General features: G+C 35.9%; 1 protein-coding gene across 1 annotated transcript in view; it reads left to right on the forward strand.

The window, feature by feature from the left end:
- The window catches only part of LOC106662830 (corticosteroid 11-beta-dehydrogenase isozyme 2), a 110668-nt gene that overhangs the window by 94981 nt on the left and 1009 nt on the right, over positions 1-14678 (forward strand). The window contains exons 2-3 of the mRNA XM_014387217.2: positions 10987-11139; positions 11545-11740. Coding sequence (XP_014242703.1) covers positions 10987-11139; positions 11545-11740 — 349 coding nt within the window. The remainder of the gene's footprint in view (positions 1-10986; positions 11140-11544; positions 11741-14678) is intronic.

A 14678-nucleotide genomic window follows, 5' to 3' on the forward strand; every position in this document is an offset into this window, starting at 1 on the left:
AGACCCAAGAGACTATTTTGTTTACTCTGTATTATTTGCTTTATTTTTCAATAGAAATTTCAAAACTAATTATGACATTATGGCTAAGTTATTGGTGATAACTAACTGATAACTGACCTTTGCGAACTTAATTAGATGAGTTTATAACCTGATGGATGATGGGATGAACCTAGAAAATCTCACCTAAACTTTAGACAAGAACTTGTAAACAATAATTCTCAATTGTATTCGAGTTACTACAACCTACCACAATTTTATACATTAATCCCCCCATATTCCATGAAATGTTATGGGGGGATTAATTCCGTCGGTAAATTAGATTTCGCCAACGAACGAGCATTAAATATGAGATTCAATTATGTTTTTATTTTAATCTTATGTAAATAAAATACGAAATAACTTACAACATAAGCTTTTATGAGTTTATAAAGTTCTTGTCTAAAGTTTAAGTGAGATTTTCTAGGTTTGTCCCCAATAATGAGTGCTAAACACCTGTAATTAATTTTTCAAAGGCCAGTTATCACTTTTCACCAATGTGAAATTAACGGTTAATTGCAAATAAATTAATCGTAAAGTCATCATTAATTTAAAACTTATATTAAAAATAAAGTTAAATAATACAAAGTAAACAAAAATGGCCCTTTGGTGCAAAGCAAAAAAGCAAGAAGCAAATTTTTAACAAATTAAATTATAAAATTATATTTGCTGGTCTATTGACCAAATTACTCCTTTCAATTACTTAATCTTTTTATGTAAGGTGTTGGTTGAAATGAAAAAAGTTAGTGCCACGAGCGGGATTCGAACTCACGACCTTTGGCTAAATCCACACGGATCGCAGAGGCGTATTGAGCCGAAGGTCGTGGGTTCGTATCCCGCTCGTGACACTAACTTTTTTCATTTCAACAAAAACCTTACATAAAAAGATTAAGTAATTAAATTAAAAGCCGAAAATCTGTCAGAAAACGTTGCTATGACTTTCATTTTTCATGAAATGTTGGAAACTTTAGTAAGAATAATAATAACTTTATTAATGGCAAGCTAATTTAAAACATTTTAAAAATTTAATTTAATTTTTGTAATGGTTTTTGTTTTTCCTTATGTTCAATTTTGTACCAGAGTCTTTTTTGTTTACTTTCAATTACTTCTACAATAGAAATTTCAAAATCTTAATGACCAATTTTTTAATTCTCAGATTTATCACCAATGAACGTTTAATTGCTTAAAAAACTGATTTTTCTGTTACGTCCGGTTTAAAAAAATCGTACGTAAGTCATCGTTAATTTTAAAACAATTATTAGAAAATAATGAAAGTAATACAAAATAAACAAAAACACCTGTTTGATACAAAATTGAACATAAGAACAAAACAAAATGATTGAGAACAGTAAAATTTTTCAGAAAACGATGTCAGGGTTTTCGTCTTCCAGAAGGCGAGCATACAGGTGGCCATTTTGAACATTCAATTTAATTTGTTTATGGTTTTTGTTTTTCCTTATGTTCAATTAAGTAGCACAACGTCTTTTTTTTACTTTGTATTACTTCCATTATTTTTAATAGAATTAACATAATTTTTTTAAATATTTTAAAAGCTTTGCAGCTTGCTTCAATTTGTGCCAAGGCGTCTTTTTTGTTTACTTTGCATTATTTGCCTTATTTTTTACTACTATCAATTAATGATTAATTTTTGTAGCATCAAACGTTCATTTCACATTGGTGATATCTGATCACCCTTCGAGAAATTAAGTGCATGTGTTTAAAGCTAATTGGTAGGGGCAGCATAAGGCAACATAACGTAAGCACTACATCTTTCAGTATTTGCAAAACCAAGAAAATCATTCATAAATTTGAGAAAAGAACTTGTAAAAATTTATCTTCCATGTAACTTACAGTAGTGTTTGCATCAGATGACAATTGTAAAAAATTAATCTCGTATTTTTTATCCTTTTTCCATTGGTGAAATTAAATTTACAGTAGGATAAATATTTAATGGGATACAAGGGACTTTATGGAATAAGGTTGGGGTAGATTGAACTAACCTGAAAAGTGAAATAGAATTGGTAATCAGATTTTGAAAAGTAGGCACTTTTTTAAACGAAAATGACAGGAGTACAACTTCTTGAATTATTGACTTGATACACCTAGTACGGATTAGTTATTTAATTAGTAATTGGATAGGTGGTTCCCACCCATTGTCAGTTGATACAAGAGGTACGTGTTCCAAGTAATCGACTAGGTTTATTATTACTGTGACTCAAATGTCGTCATACTTTCTCAACGTTCGAAAACGCGAACAACCTCTGATGATGATGACGCTAGAAGGCGAAACGTGTGCAACCGCAAACAAGCGAGATTATACGGATCTGGACTGACTCGCGGGCCAAATCATGCAGAATGGATTAAGATTACGATTGGTGGCCGTAATGGAAATACTTTCTTGAAGTAGCGGCTTACATTTCGCTCGGGAAACTTTCTAAATTACACAGTTCCTTGCCTGGTGTAGCGTGGCTTATCTGTGGTCATCTCTCTTGCCAAGCACATCGTTTAAACATACCAGACGCGCGTTGAGAATGAAAAAATGCCGAGACATTTACGACGATTCAAAAGGGGTCAGTTTTTTCAACGAGAAAAATGTATTTATTTATATTTTTTCTTGTCTATAATCTGGAACTTTAATTTAAAAGGTTTTGTTTAGGAATGGACACCAAAGATGGAATATTCGTGTCGATAACGATCCAGTTTAAAAGTTTTAACTTCCTCGTATTTTCTGACCGTTCTAGGTGTATTTTTTTCAATAATACATTTCCTGTTTCTGTGGCGAATGGGCCGAGGAATGTTGAAGTTGTGATAGGTGGAAGACCCGTTATGAGGATGTCGGTCAAACATCGGCCCGGGTCTGGGCCTCTCGGAGAATCCTGTTTCTCTTCTCCGACAGACCGACCTGATTGGACCGAGATTCTCTCTAGACCAGATGGGTTTTACGAGTCCGAAGAACTTTTTCATCCGGCAAAAGTACTGCATTCGCAACCCGCAGCGTTTCGCAAAAGGATCTCATTAATCCTTTTCCTTGTGGAAAAAAGAACTATCAGTCAAAACAATACAATAATCCGAGAGAACTCTCGTTAAAGCCGGTTGATTCGCCGACAAAACCTGTTAGGCAATAAATGAATTTTCCTTCTTCTCGCGGGCGCGCAGATCCCCGGCGATACCCTGGAACAATGGACGGTTACAAGGCGGATTTTACAGCCGGAGATCAACCTAGTCTTTGATTGAAACGATCTACACAGTGAATAACTTTACTCCTAAATCACATCCTCATTCCTATTGCACTTTATCTCGTCGCACGGAAAGTGGGCAAACAGAGAATACAGGAAACAATTAACAAGAAAATTAAGCAAATGCACTTCGTAAGAACTCTTTAAAGTATTAGCAACAAGAAACACAAAAACCCGTTAATACATGGGCTATTTGGACAAAAATAAACCTAACACTGCAAATTCTAATTAAAGAAAAATCCAACTTTTAACTATTTTCATGGATCAGCACCCAATACAAAGTTGTTGTTTTTTTTAATTTAAAATTTCACTTTTCAGACATCAAAAATTAACATATATAATAATGCATAGTCTACAAGAAACGCAAGAATTTCAAATAACATAGATGAGTTAATTTGATAATACATCCTGTTAATATATGTGCTTTTTGGACAAAATAAATCTAAAATTAAAAATTCTTTTTAAAGAAAAAACTTGTTCTAAAAAAAAATTTGTTTTGTTTTTATTAAAATTTCAGTTTTCAGGTAGTATCATAAATCATCATATATAATAATTCATACAGTCTACAAGAAACACAAAATCCCATATAACATGGATGAGTTAATGTGATAATACATCCGTTAATACGTGTGCTACTTGGACAAAATAAACCTAAAAATAAAAATTTTAATAAAAGAAAAAAGAAACGTTTTTCAAATTTTCATATGAGTACGTGATCAGCACACAATAATTTTTTTAATTAAAATTTCACTTTTTAGATAGTATCAAAAATGAACATATTTAATAATGCATAGTCTACAAGGAACGCAAGAATTTCAAATAACATAGATGAGTTAATTTGATAATACATCCTGTTAATATATGTGCTATTTGGACAAATAAATCTAAAATTAAAAATTCATTTTAAAGAAAAGACTTGTTCTAAAAAACATTTTGTTTTGTTTTTATTAAAATTTCACTTTTCAGGTAGTATCATAAATCATCATATATAATAATTCATACAGTCTACAAAAAACACAAAATCCCATATAACATAGATGAGTTAATGTGATAATACATCCCGTTAATACGTGTGCTACTTGGACAAAATAAACCTAAAATAAAAATTCTAATAAAAGAAAAAAAGAAACGTTTTTCAAATTTTCATATGAGTACGTGATCAGCACACAATACAATAATTTTTTAAATTAAAATTTCACTTTTTAGATAGTATCATAAATTAGCATATATAACAACCCGTAGAGACTACAAGGAACGCAAAAACTCAAATAACATAGATGAGTTAATTTGATAATACATCCCGTTAATACATATGCTATTTGAACAAAATAAACCTAAAAATAAAAATTTTAATAAAAGATGTAGGTTTCAGAAAAACATTTTCTTTATCGTGCCAACGTTTCGATCTTTATTGAGATCATCTTCAGGGCTCAAAGTGTTTATCTTCTGTGTAATTGTGCCATTCTTGCGTGTCGTAAGCACTATCAACACGACACGCAAGATGGCACAATTATACAAAAGACAAACACTTTGAGCCCTGAAGATGATCTCAATAAAGATCGAAACGTTGGCACGATAAAGAAAATGTTTTTCTGAAACCTACATCACACCAGACCGATTCTCACGATTTCTGAATAATTATCGATTAACGGTCACTAATCATCACACATTTTAATTTAAAAAAAACGTTTTCAAATTTTCATATGAGTACGTGATCAGCACACATTACAATTATTTTTTAGATTAAAATTTCACTTTTAAGATAATTTCATAAATTAGCAAATATAACAACTCATAGAGTCTACAATGAACGCAAAAACTCAAATAACATAGATGAGTTAATTTGATAATACATCCGGTTAATACATGTGCTTTTTGGACAAAATAAACCTAAAGTTATAAATTCTAATTAAAGAAAAAACTAACTTTTTTTAAAAATTTATGATTACATGATCAGTACACAATACGAATTTGTTTTGTTTTTATTAAAATTTCACTTTTCAGGTAGTATCATTATTCATCATATATAATAATTCATACAGTCTACAAGATGCACAAAATCCCATATAACATAGATGAGTTAATTTGATAATACATCCGGTTAATACATGTGCTATTTGTACAAAATAAACCTAAAATTATAAATTCTAATTAAAGAAAAACTAACTTTTTAACATTTTCGTATGAATACGTGATAAGTACACAATACAAATTTGTTTTGATTTTATTAAAATTTCACTTTTCAGATAGTATCATTATTCATCATTTCAATTAATAAATCTTTAATCTGGTTTAATCTTTGGATCCGGTTTCTGGTCAAGTAGAGAAAGAAGTAGACTCCGTGATTGCTTGCGAAGCTTTCGGCCTTTATAAAACCATCATCAGCAGAGCAACCTCTTTCTTATATTAACATTACAGAATGAGGAAAAAACCCCGTCCACATCGACTACGACGTCTCGAAGTACATGAGGTTGGTTAAGCTGAAATTAAGACGTTTTTCCATTTTTTTTTTTTCAGGAATAGTGGTCCCCCAAAATTCAGGTCCAGTCGATAAAGAAATCGTTTTAATAAAACGTAACGTTTTCTTTGTCGATTGGACCTGCATCTTGGGGAGACGACTATCCTTCAGTAGGAATAATAATATCTTTATTAATGGCAAGCCAATTTAAAACATTTTAAACTCACTCTCAACCGACACTCAAGAATGGCACAATTACACAGAAGACAAACACTTTGAGCCCTGAAGATGATCTCAATAAAGATCGAAACGTTGGCACGATAAAGAAAATGTTTTTCTGAAACCTACTTCACACCAGACCGCATCTCACGATTTCTGAATAATTAAACATTTAATTTAATTTTTGTAATGGTTTTTGTTTTCCCTTTGCTCTTTTGTACCAAAGTCTTTTTTGTTTACTTTCAATTATGTTCAGTTACGTTTTATTTAAACGTTTCCTTTATCGACTAGAACAGCATTTTGGGGACCACTATCCTTGAAAAAACTGAAAAAAACTTGTCTTAATTTCAACTTAACCAACCTCATGTACTTCGAGACCTCGTAGTCGTGTCGTCGGGTTTTTTTCGTCAGTCTGTAACGTTAATATGAGAAATAGGATGCTCTCCTGATGATGGCTTTATAAAGGCCGAAAGCTTAGCAAGTGATCACAGAGTCTACTTCTTTCTCTACCTGACGAGAAACCAGATCCCAAACACATTAATCTTCTTCATCATCATTTATAATAATGCATACAGTCTACAAGGAACACAAAAACCCAAATAACATAAATGAGTAATTTGTTAATACATCCCGTTAATACATGTGCTATTTGGACGAAATAAACCTTAAATTAAAAATTCTAATTAAAGAAAAACCAAACCTTTTTCAAATTTTCATATGAGTACGTGATCATCACACAAATTTGTTTTGTTTGTTATTAAAATTTCACTTTTCAGATAGTATCTTAAATTAGCGTTTATAATAGTGCAGACAGTCTATCAACAAAAACATAAGAAAAATTCTATGACATGTTTTAATATCTTAATTTCTATGAAATTAGGTGACAATGATACAGTGTAATAAGGTGTCTCAATATTAATAAAAACAAATTCAATGAAATGTGGGGGATAGGGCTGAAAAAGAGGTGGCAACAAGGCCTTTTGCACCTCTATTGTGCTCTTTTAGTTTTATAACACACTGGCCAGTTTCAGGTTGTCAATCAACCTCCGCAGCGTTGCCAGAGGTTAATACGGAAAATAAAAGTAGAATGCAAAATTATTATGTGTTGACATAGAAAATTCGATGACGTCTGAGTTCGAAATCACAGTGACCCAGGAGGTTACAGCGTTGGGGTATAGTTCTGAAGACGAGTTCAATTTACATCCGTGTCTTTCAATTTATTCAAATCTCGTGTCCGAAAATTAGTAATTACAAAACGGAAACCGATAATTTAACAATATTTGGTTACCAGAGATACCTTAGTAAGAGATCTTCCTTGCAGTTTTCCTCTCATAGTTGCAAGAATCGGCACCAAGACTTTCATAAAAACCTAAAACGTGTTCTGCGGTCTTTTCTTTTTCCTAGCAGTATCAATGATAGTGTTTTTCTGTTGTACTCCTACCTGCTGCATATACCTTCTTTGGCTGTAGTGCACTATCATGAATCTAACCAGAATCCTGGTTCTATTGCGGTTACCTCTTACAGTATTTTTTTGTATGTCTTGCGGACGGCACTTCTATTAATCTCATCGCGCATCTTATGCCTAGGGTATTGTTCCTCCAGGTTTTGTACTCATTAAGAATCTATTTTTGGATCTGGCAAGATGCTAGACCGTGATAGAGTTTGGGGCATAGAAAAACCATATTGTCTATTTTGCTCATTTTCTCTATGTCTCGGCAGCCTAGGGCCAATCGTGTCCCTGACTTCTGTCAGGGCTTCCATACTAAGGCTAAGGCCTAAAGTGCCGCCTGACTGTCAGAGAAAATGGAAACCTGCGTGAAATATGTTCCTAGCTTTATGATTTCAAACTGGAAAACTATCAAATATACCTAGTTTAAAGTCAGTTCGCATTCATCCCTAGAACTCCAGCACCATCAGTTTAGAATGGAAACCTGCCGCCTGACTGTCAGAGAAAATGGAAACCTGCGTGAAATATGTTCCTAGCTTGATGATTTCAAACTGGAAAACTATCAAATATACCTAGTTTAAAGTCAGTTCGCATTCATCCCTAGAACTCCAGCACCAACAGTTTAGAATGGAAACCTGCCGCCTGACTGTCAGAGAAAATGGAAACCTGCGTGAAATATGTTCCTAGCCTTATGATTCAGACTGGAAAACTTTCAAATTTACCTAAGTTTAAAGTCAGTTCGCATTCATCCCTAGAACTCCAGCACCATCAGTTTAGATGGATGAGACATTCTTTTGGCCCACTCTTTCTCTTCTGGTATGGGTACCGTGTACGTGCGGGTTCAATGACATGTATAAAGCACTATTTTCTGAACACAATCGTTACTTATTAAAGTTTTTTTTATTTATTTATGTTTATTGATTACTGGAACCTTGGCACATGTTTGGCCTTTAACTTAAGAAAGAAATATGGCTTAAAGATACTTTCTATGTCGTATATGACAATGTTTTCTGTTGGTTTCGAACATAGAAGGGTTCGTCATAGAAAAAAAAAACGAGTAAACTCTACCTTTGCCCGTTTGCTCATTAATATTCTTTGTGTGTTTGTACGCGAATGTGCAATACGCCTTGGAACGTTTCAGAGCTTTTCGCAATGAAAAAGGAAACAAGTTATAAAATAATATATAATGCAAGTCCAACAATGTGTGAATTATGTAATTTTATTGTTTTCTTTCTCCCGTGTACTTGTTGAACTGACCGACATTGTTCACTTTACTGGGTCCGTCTACACTCGCTGATTTAGGACATTGACTTTGTCAACACCACCTTTCATATGCCTTTGGAAAAAAAATACTGGTCAATAGGTCAGTAGAGAGAACTGGTCTTCACGCCTAACTTTTAAGAAGTGAAAGTATCGTATTGTGTAGAAAAATTATGGAAATATCTTCAAGCATAAAATTATTTGTGTTTGATCTTTATTATTCACTGATGGATCCTTAATGAGTCTAATACCTGGAGGAACAATACCACAGGTATGAGGCACGCGAAGAGATCCTATTTTGTTAGCTAAATGTCAGCTATACATCCAGATCAAGGTACAGAATTTATAAACGACTGGATAAGTTAATTTATGTAAATAATTGGTCGTATTTATTAGGTGGAACGGGAAAATGTGCCGCCGAAAGTTTCTGAGGAGACAACTGAATTTCCATTTCTCCAAAATCGCACGCCTAGTGATGTGACCTCATTCAAGAACCCTGAAAAGCCTTAGTTTCGTGGTCTAGCAGACCACCGTCTGTGGTGCTGCACCGCCGATAAAATAAATTACATACAGATCGATCGATGGCCAACCGCCGTTTGTTTTGTCTGAAGTTTTCCATACCTCTCACCGTGTGAACCTAAAGACTCGTTATTGCTTGAGGTGGCTCGATGTGGCTCAGTACGCTTCAGTACGGCTTGAGGACCGTTTCCACGATCGGTGGTCTCGGTTTATTCCGAGCTGAATTCATTTTTCAACATCTAAAAACAATAGAATACTGTCCTGAAAAGATTTTCGCAATTGGTGACTAACGGCCGCGCAAATTTCGCCAAACATAAGCATTTTTGAGACGTGGGAAGTCTTTGAATACGCGCGTCAAGTCACACACAGTGGGAACATAGCTTAGGAGGAACCAACGAGGTGTGTCCCCAGCGTACAATCAGCTCGTTGCGGGGTATCTTGGAATACTTTTCGATTTTGCCTTGTCGCCCAAAAAAATTTCACAAAACTTACGAATTCATGCAACGTTCATCACGGCATTGCCACAATGAAATGAGCCCAAGAACGGAAAGAATGGGCGAAAAGAACACGGCTAAAGGCAAACTCCTACTGGTACACTGACGGCTCCAAAACCGGCAAGGCACGGGACCTGGAGACTTAGAGATGAATCCAAAGATCGAACTGACGGTAAACCTAGGAATATGCTACAGTTTTCCAGTCTGAAATCATAGCGATTAAAAACTGCGCCAGAGAAATGAAAAGGCTCGGAATACATTCCAGGAAGATATCCATCTTCTCTGACAGTCAGGAAGCACTAAAGGCCCTAGCCTCATGCGAGGTGAAGGCAAAGAGCGTTTGGAACTGCATGATGGCATGACACAAATGACCTGATCCTGGCATGGGTCCTTGGGCGCTCGGGGCATAAAGGCAGCGAAAAGGTTTACATGTTGGACATACATGGTCTCTCCAGGTCCTGAACCTTACTGTAGCTTAGCATCCTGCCACAAAAGAGGATACATGTTAAAATGGATCCTTAATGAGTCCAAAACTTGGTGGACCCATTCCACAGGAATGAGGTACGCGAAGAGATTCATAGAATCCGCAAAACTTACAAAGGAATTACTAGAAGGCAACCGCAACCTAAGCAAGATTCTGGTTGGACTCCTGAAAGGGCACTGCCACTTAAGAAAGCACTTGCACCGGATAGGAGTACAGACCGAAGAAACACTGGAGATAGTGCCAGGAAGAGGAGGAGACCGCAGAACACATTTTATGTTTCTGTGAAGGTCAATGTAGGACAGGAAAAACCACAAGCAAGATTCTGCTGCTGGCAACGCTATGGAGGTTCATTATCAACCTGAAGCTGGCAGGAACGTTTGAAGCCTTTGGAATAAAAAACAAAGGAACACAACAGATCTACGCAGGTCGAGGTACAGAAGGCCTTGTGGCCGCCTCTTTTATCCCTATCCCCTATCACTATTCACTCTGGAATTCACTCTCAGTCTGGAAAACTTTAACAGTGTTGCAGAAAGAAGGATAGATATGAGATTTAGAAGAGTGGACCTATTAAAAAAGAGTGGGATGAATGTCAGGAGAGAAAACCTTCAAATTATTTCCACCCCGTTTATCCCATTAATGTACTCTAGCAAATACACATAAGATAAAATACAGGTGAGGCTTAAGTGCTTCGACTAAATAAAGCGCTGAACATATTTTCTTTTTTTGTTTGATTACTCCTAGTCGTTGAACTGTAGACAGAGCAATGTCGAAACTTTGCTCGGCACGTTTTACATTTTTTTTACGATTCTTCAATTTTGATTTTTTTTTTCCAGGATTGTGGGCCGTGGTGAATACCGCCGGTGCCGTGGTGAAAGGACGGTTGGAAGCACAGGAAAGCTACCAATGGGAATCTATGTTTAAAGTCAACGTCGTCGGCACCCTGCGAACCGCCAGGTCACTACTACCGCTTCTTAAAGTCACTAAAGGTAAGGTGAAAATTTTTTTGTACAGCTTTACACTAAAATGTTTAGATCAAATAGAAATTAAGTACAGTCTATTCAAGGAATCGGCAAAATAGCAGATGCAGTTTGGTCGTTTCTGCTCATCATAGTCCGATATATATAGTAACGCTGGTTTGGACTGTCAGACGCATTTCAGAATGTTTTTTTATGAACGTACAAAAACAAAAAAAATTAACATAGAAATCCACCACTGATGACTACCAAAACCAATGATACTAGGCCAACAGGATAGCCAGAAAAGACTAAACTATAGGTCGTATCGACTGCTATAAGTGTTCTAATTAAATAAACCCCCAGATAAACGCTTAATTTCAATTTAGAGCTCAAAATTTAAGATTACCTCAAAACCCCTTTGTTTTTGTTTTTCAGGGAGACTTGTCACCGTCGGATTGAGCGGCGAGTGCCACAACAGCACAGGCGTCGTGGCATACGCAGCAGCGAGACATGCAGTCGCGGGAGCGAGCACAGCACTTGCCAACGAATTTCTGCCCCTCGGAGTCTCTGTCATCATCATCAACACAGGAACGCTTACATCCGAGCACTTGTACCGCAGCGTTAAAGTCAGGTCGGTAACGTTCTTAAATAGAACGCCTTTGATTCCGTTGGGTCGCGCTGAACGATACCTGTCAACTTATGAGCAATATTGGTTTATTCGATAGTTTTATTATTATACGAAACTCTTTAGCTTATGGTTTTTAATGAGATCCCAAAGCTTTGTTAAGGGCTCACGCGTCTATCCTTCTAGGCGTTTCCTTACCCAGGAGTAAGAATCTCAGCCTGCATATGTATTCCCACTTGTTTCGCTGTTTCTTCTTCTTTTTAATAATATCTGCAAAGATTGGTTTTTGCTGCTCTGAGTCAGTAAACATGCCTCCAGAGTCTGCAGTATCCAATCAGCAGCCCTACTGTCAGACAAGTCCTATCACCAGGTTTAGTAGTTCTGCCGCGTCGTTACTGCAATGATCTTTTGAGGAACTTCTTGCGTGACTCTGTACTGGGTTACATGCCCATTAAACCGAGGATTTATTCTTAACCATTGTCTGATGGGTCTACGTTTTTAGAACTTGTGTATGGTTCAGGGCCGATAGGTGTTGTGGTGACTGCCTATGGTTAAAGTTTCCACTAGTCGTCGCCACTGCTTCAACAAAATTTTAAATGGTAGCCAGAAGTTCACACCGTTCACCATGTGCTCTAAATCTCGACCCTTACCAGGTCGACCAAATAACCCAGTCGCTAAAGTGTCAGTTCCTTGGCCATTTTATCAGCCTCGTAGTTTCTTCTCTGCCCTGTTTGTAAAATTACCCAAGCAAGGTAAGGTAATTTTGTTATTGTTCGTAATGGTTACAATGGGCCTTGATGTAATCGCAAAGCTTTGGATTTTTTAACAAATCCAAACGCTTTGTTACGGACTACCATGTGTATCATTCAGGTCCCGGGCCGAGTAGGAATTTCAGCCTGCATAGGCATTCGCACCAAGAAAGGACATGTTCGGTTTTTTTCTTCTTCTGAGCAATATCCACAAGCTTCTTTATGCTGCTCCAAATCTATACATATGCCTTTGGAGTCCGCAGTCCAACTATTCTTTTATTTCTAGCACGACCTAGTTTTAGTGTTTCTGCGATGATTAAATGTTGAATTTTTTCGCATGTCCTGGAACACAACCTAATAGAACCGAGGACTTCTTCTTATTCCATTGCTTGATGTATCTACGTTTTTGACAGTTTGGTATGCCGCAAAAGGGTTCAGAGTCAATAGGTATCCTCATTGAACTTTCGTTAGCCAATTTTGAGCCCTCTTATTTGCCACTCTGCCTTGAATGCAAGGGTTACTTTCTTGTTATCTCTAAAGTCTGACAGGCCTCTGATGCAGTCCCAAATGGCTCTGGACTGGAATAAGGATACTAGGAAACGGAGTTTGTGCTCTCCAGGCACTGCAGCCTTCTGGCTTATTGTACCATCCTAGTTCCTTAGTTCCGTGCAATAGATTCAGGTCGTTGACTGTCGCTGATGCAATTTGTTTCCCTAAGTTTTGTCCATATGTTAGGTTAAATCTCCATTAAGCTGTTGCTTCACATTCGAAGATGTTATGGGTGGCTGTTTCCTCCTCTTCATTACATAATTGCAGATGGTATATCGTTGTATGTGCCCATGCTGTGTAGATGTTTTCTCAGATGCCAATGACCGGTTAGTAATCCTACCACTCTGAGTTCAGCCCTCTCCAATTAAAGCAGTGGTTTTGCCAGTCTTGGTGCGGATTGTTTCATCATAAGTTTACTGTGTCTAGTTCTGGGCTTCACTACGGATGAGGTAGATTTTATTCCGAGTAGATGGCTATTTTTTTTTTAAATACATTTTGATCTCCTAGGTACAATTTTCAATAATCACAGGAGAAAGTCAGTGGCAGATTGCCTAAGGCTTATAATTATGGAGATACCAGCACGCCTTAGGGCCATATATATACCAGATGTCAGCATTAACTACCCCTTTCTCCCACTTTACTCTAATAAGTTTATTTAAATCATCAACAAGACCTCCACTGAAATTTCTCCCGAAGCACACCACCTTGAAAGTTATCTTCTGTTTGTCAGAGTATTGAAATAGCTTTAAAGTTGAACATAAAAAATCTATTGTGTAGTAAAGAACTAAACAAACTTTCTCGTTCGTATACAGGGTGTTCCAGTTCCTTCTGACTAAACTCAGGGAATCGATTCTAATCTTCGTTTGGAGCAAAAAATGCTCAGGAGAAAATTTTCGGAAAGTTCTCTATTTTGAAGATATTCGTCAATTTAGGTTTTTTCAACTTTTCACTACCTTACTTCATAAAAAGCTTACAACTTCCAAAATGTTGAGACTACAACAAATCCAATTGCACCATTTGAAAGAACGCTAAATTTACTGTAAGATACTTCTTTGCAATAATCTGAATGACAAAAAATATTAGCCAATATCAGGTGGAACATGTCAAAATTACAAAATTTAAAATTTTGGTCATGATTGCACGTTCTACTGAGGTTACAAAAAAATACCTACAACTTGTCAAATTTCACAAAAACTTCTTCATCTAATATGCTTTACGTTGATTTTTCAACTCTACTAGAACGTTATTTAAAAACCTAGATATATCAGCGTAAAGCATATTAGATGAAGAAGTTTTTGTGAAATTTGAAGAGTTGTAGGTTTTTTTTTTTTTTTTTTGTAACCTCAGTAGAACGTGCAATCATGACCAAAATTTTAAATTTTGTAATTTTGACATGTTCCAACTGATATTGGCTAACATTTAATGTCATTCAGATTATTGCCAAGAAGTATCTTAAAGCAAATTTAGCGTTCTTTCAAATGGTGCAATTGGATTTGTTGTAGCCTCAACATTTTGGAAGTTGTAAGCGTTTTTAAGTGGTAAGGTAGTGAAAAGTTGAAAAAACCTAAATTGAAGAATATCTTAAAAATAGAGAACTTTCCGAAAATTATCTCCTGGGCATTTTTTGCTCCAAACGAAGAATAGGA

Source organism: Cimex lectularius, unplaced genomic scaffold, assembly GCF_000648675.2.
Source record: "Cimex lectularius strain Harlan isolate CLEC.00 unplaced genomic scaffold, Clec_2.1 scaffold45, whole genome shotgun sequence".
Taxonomy (NCBI): domain Eukaryota; kingdom Metazoa; phylum Arthropoda; class Insecta; order Hemiptera; family Cimicidae; genus Cimex; species Cimex lectularius.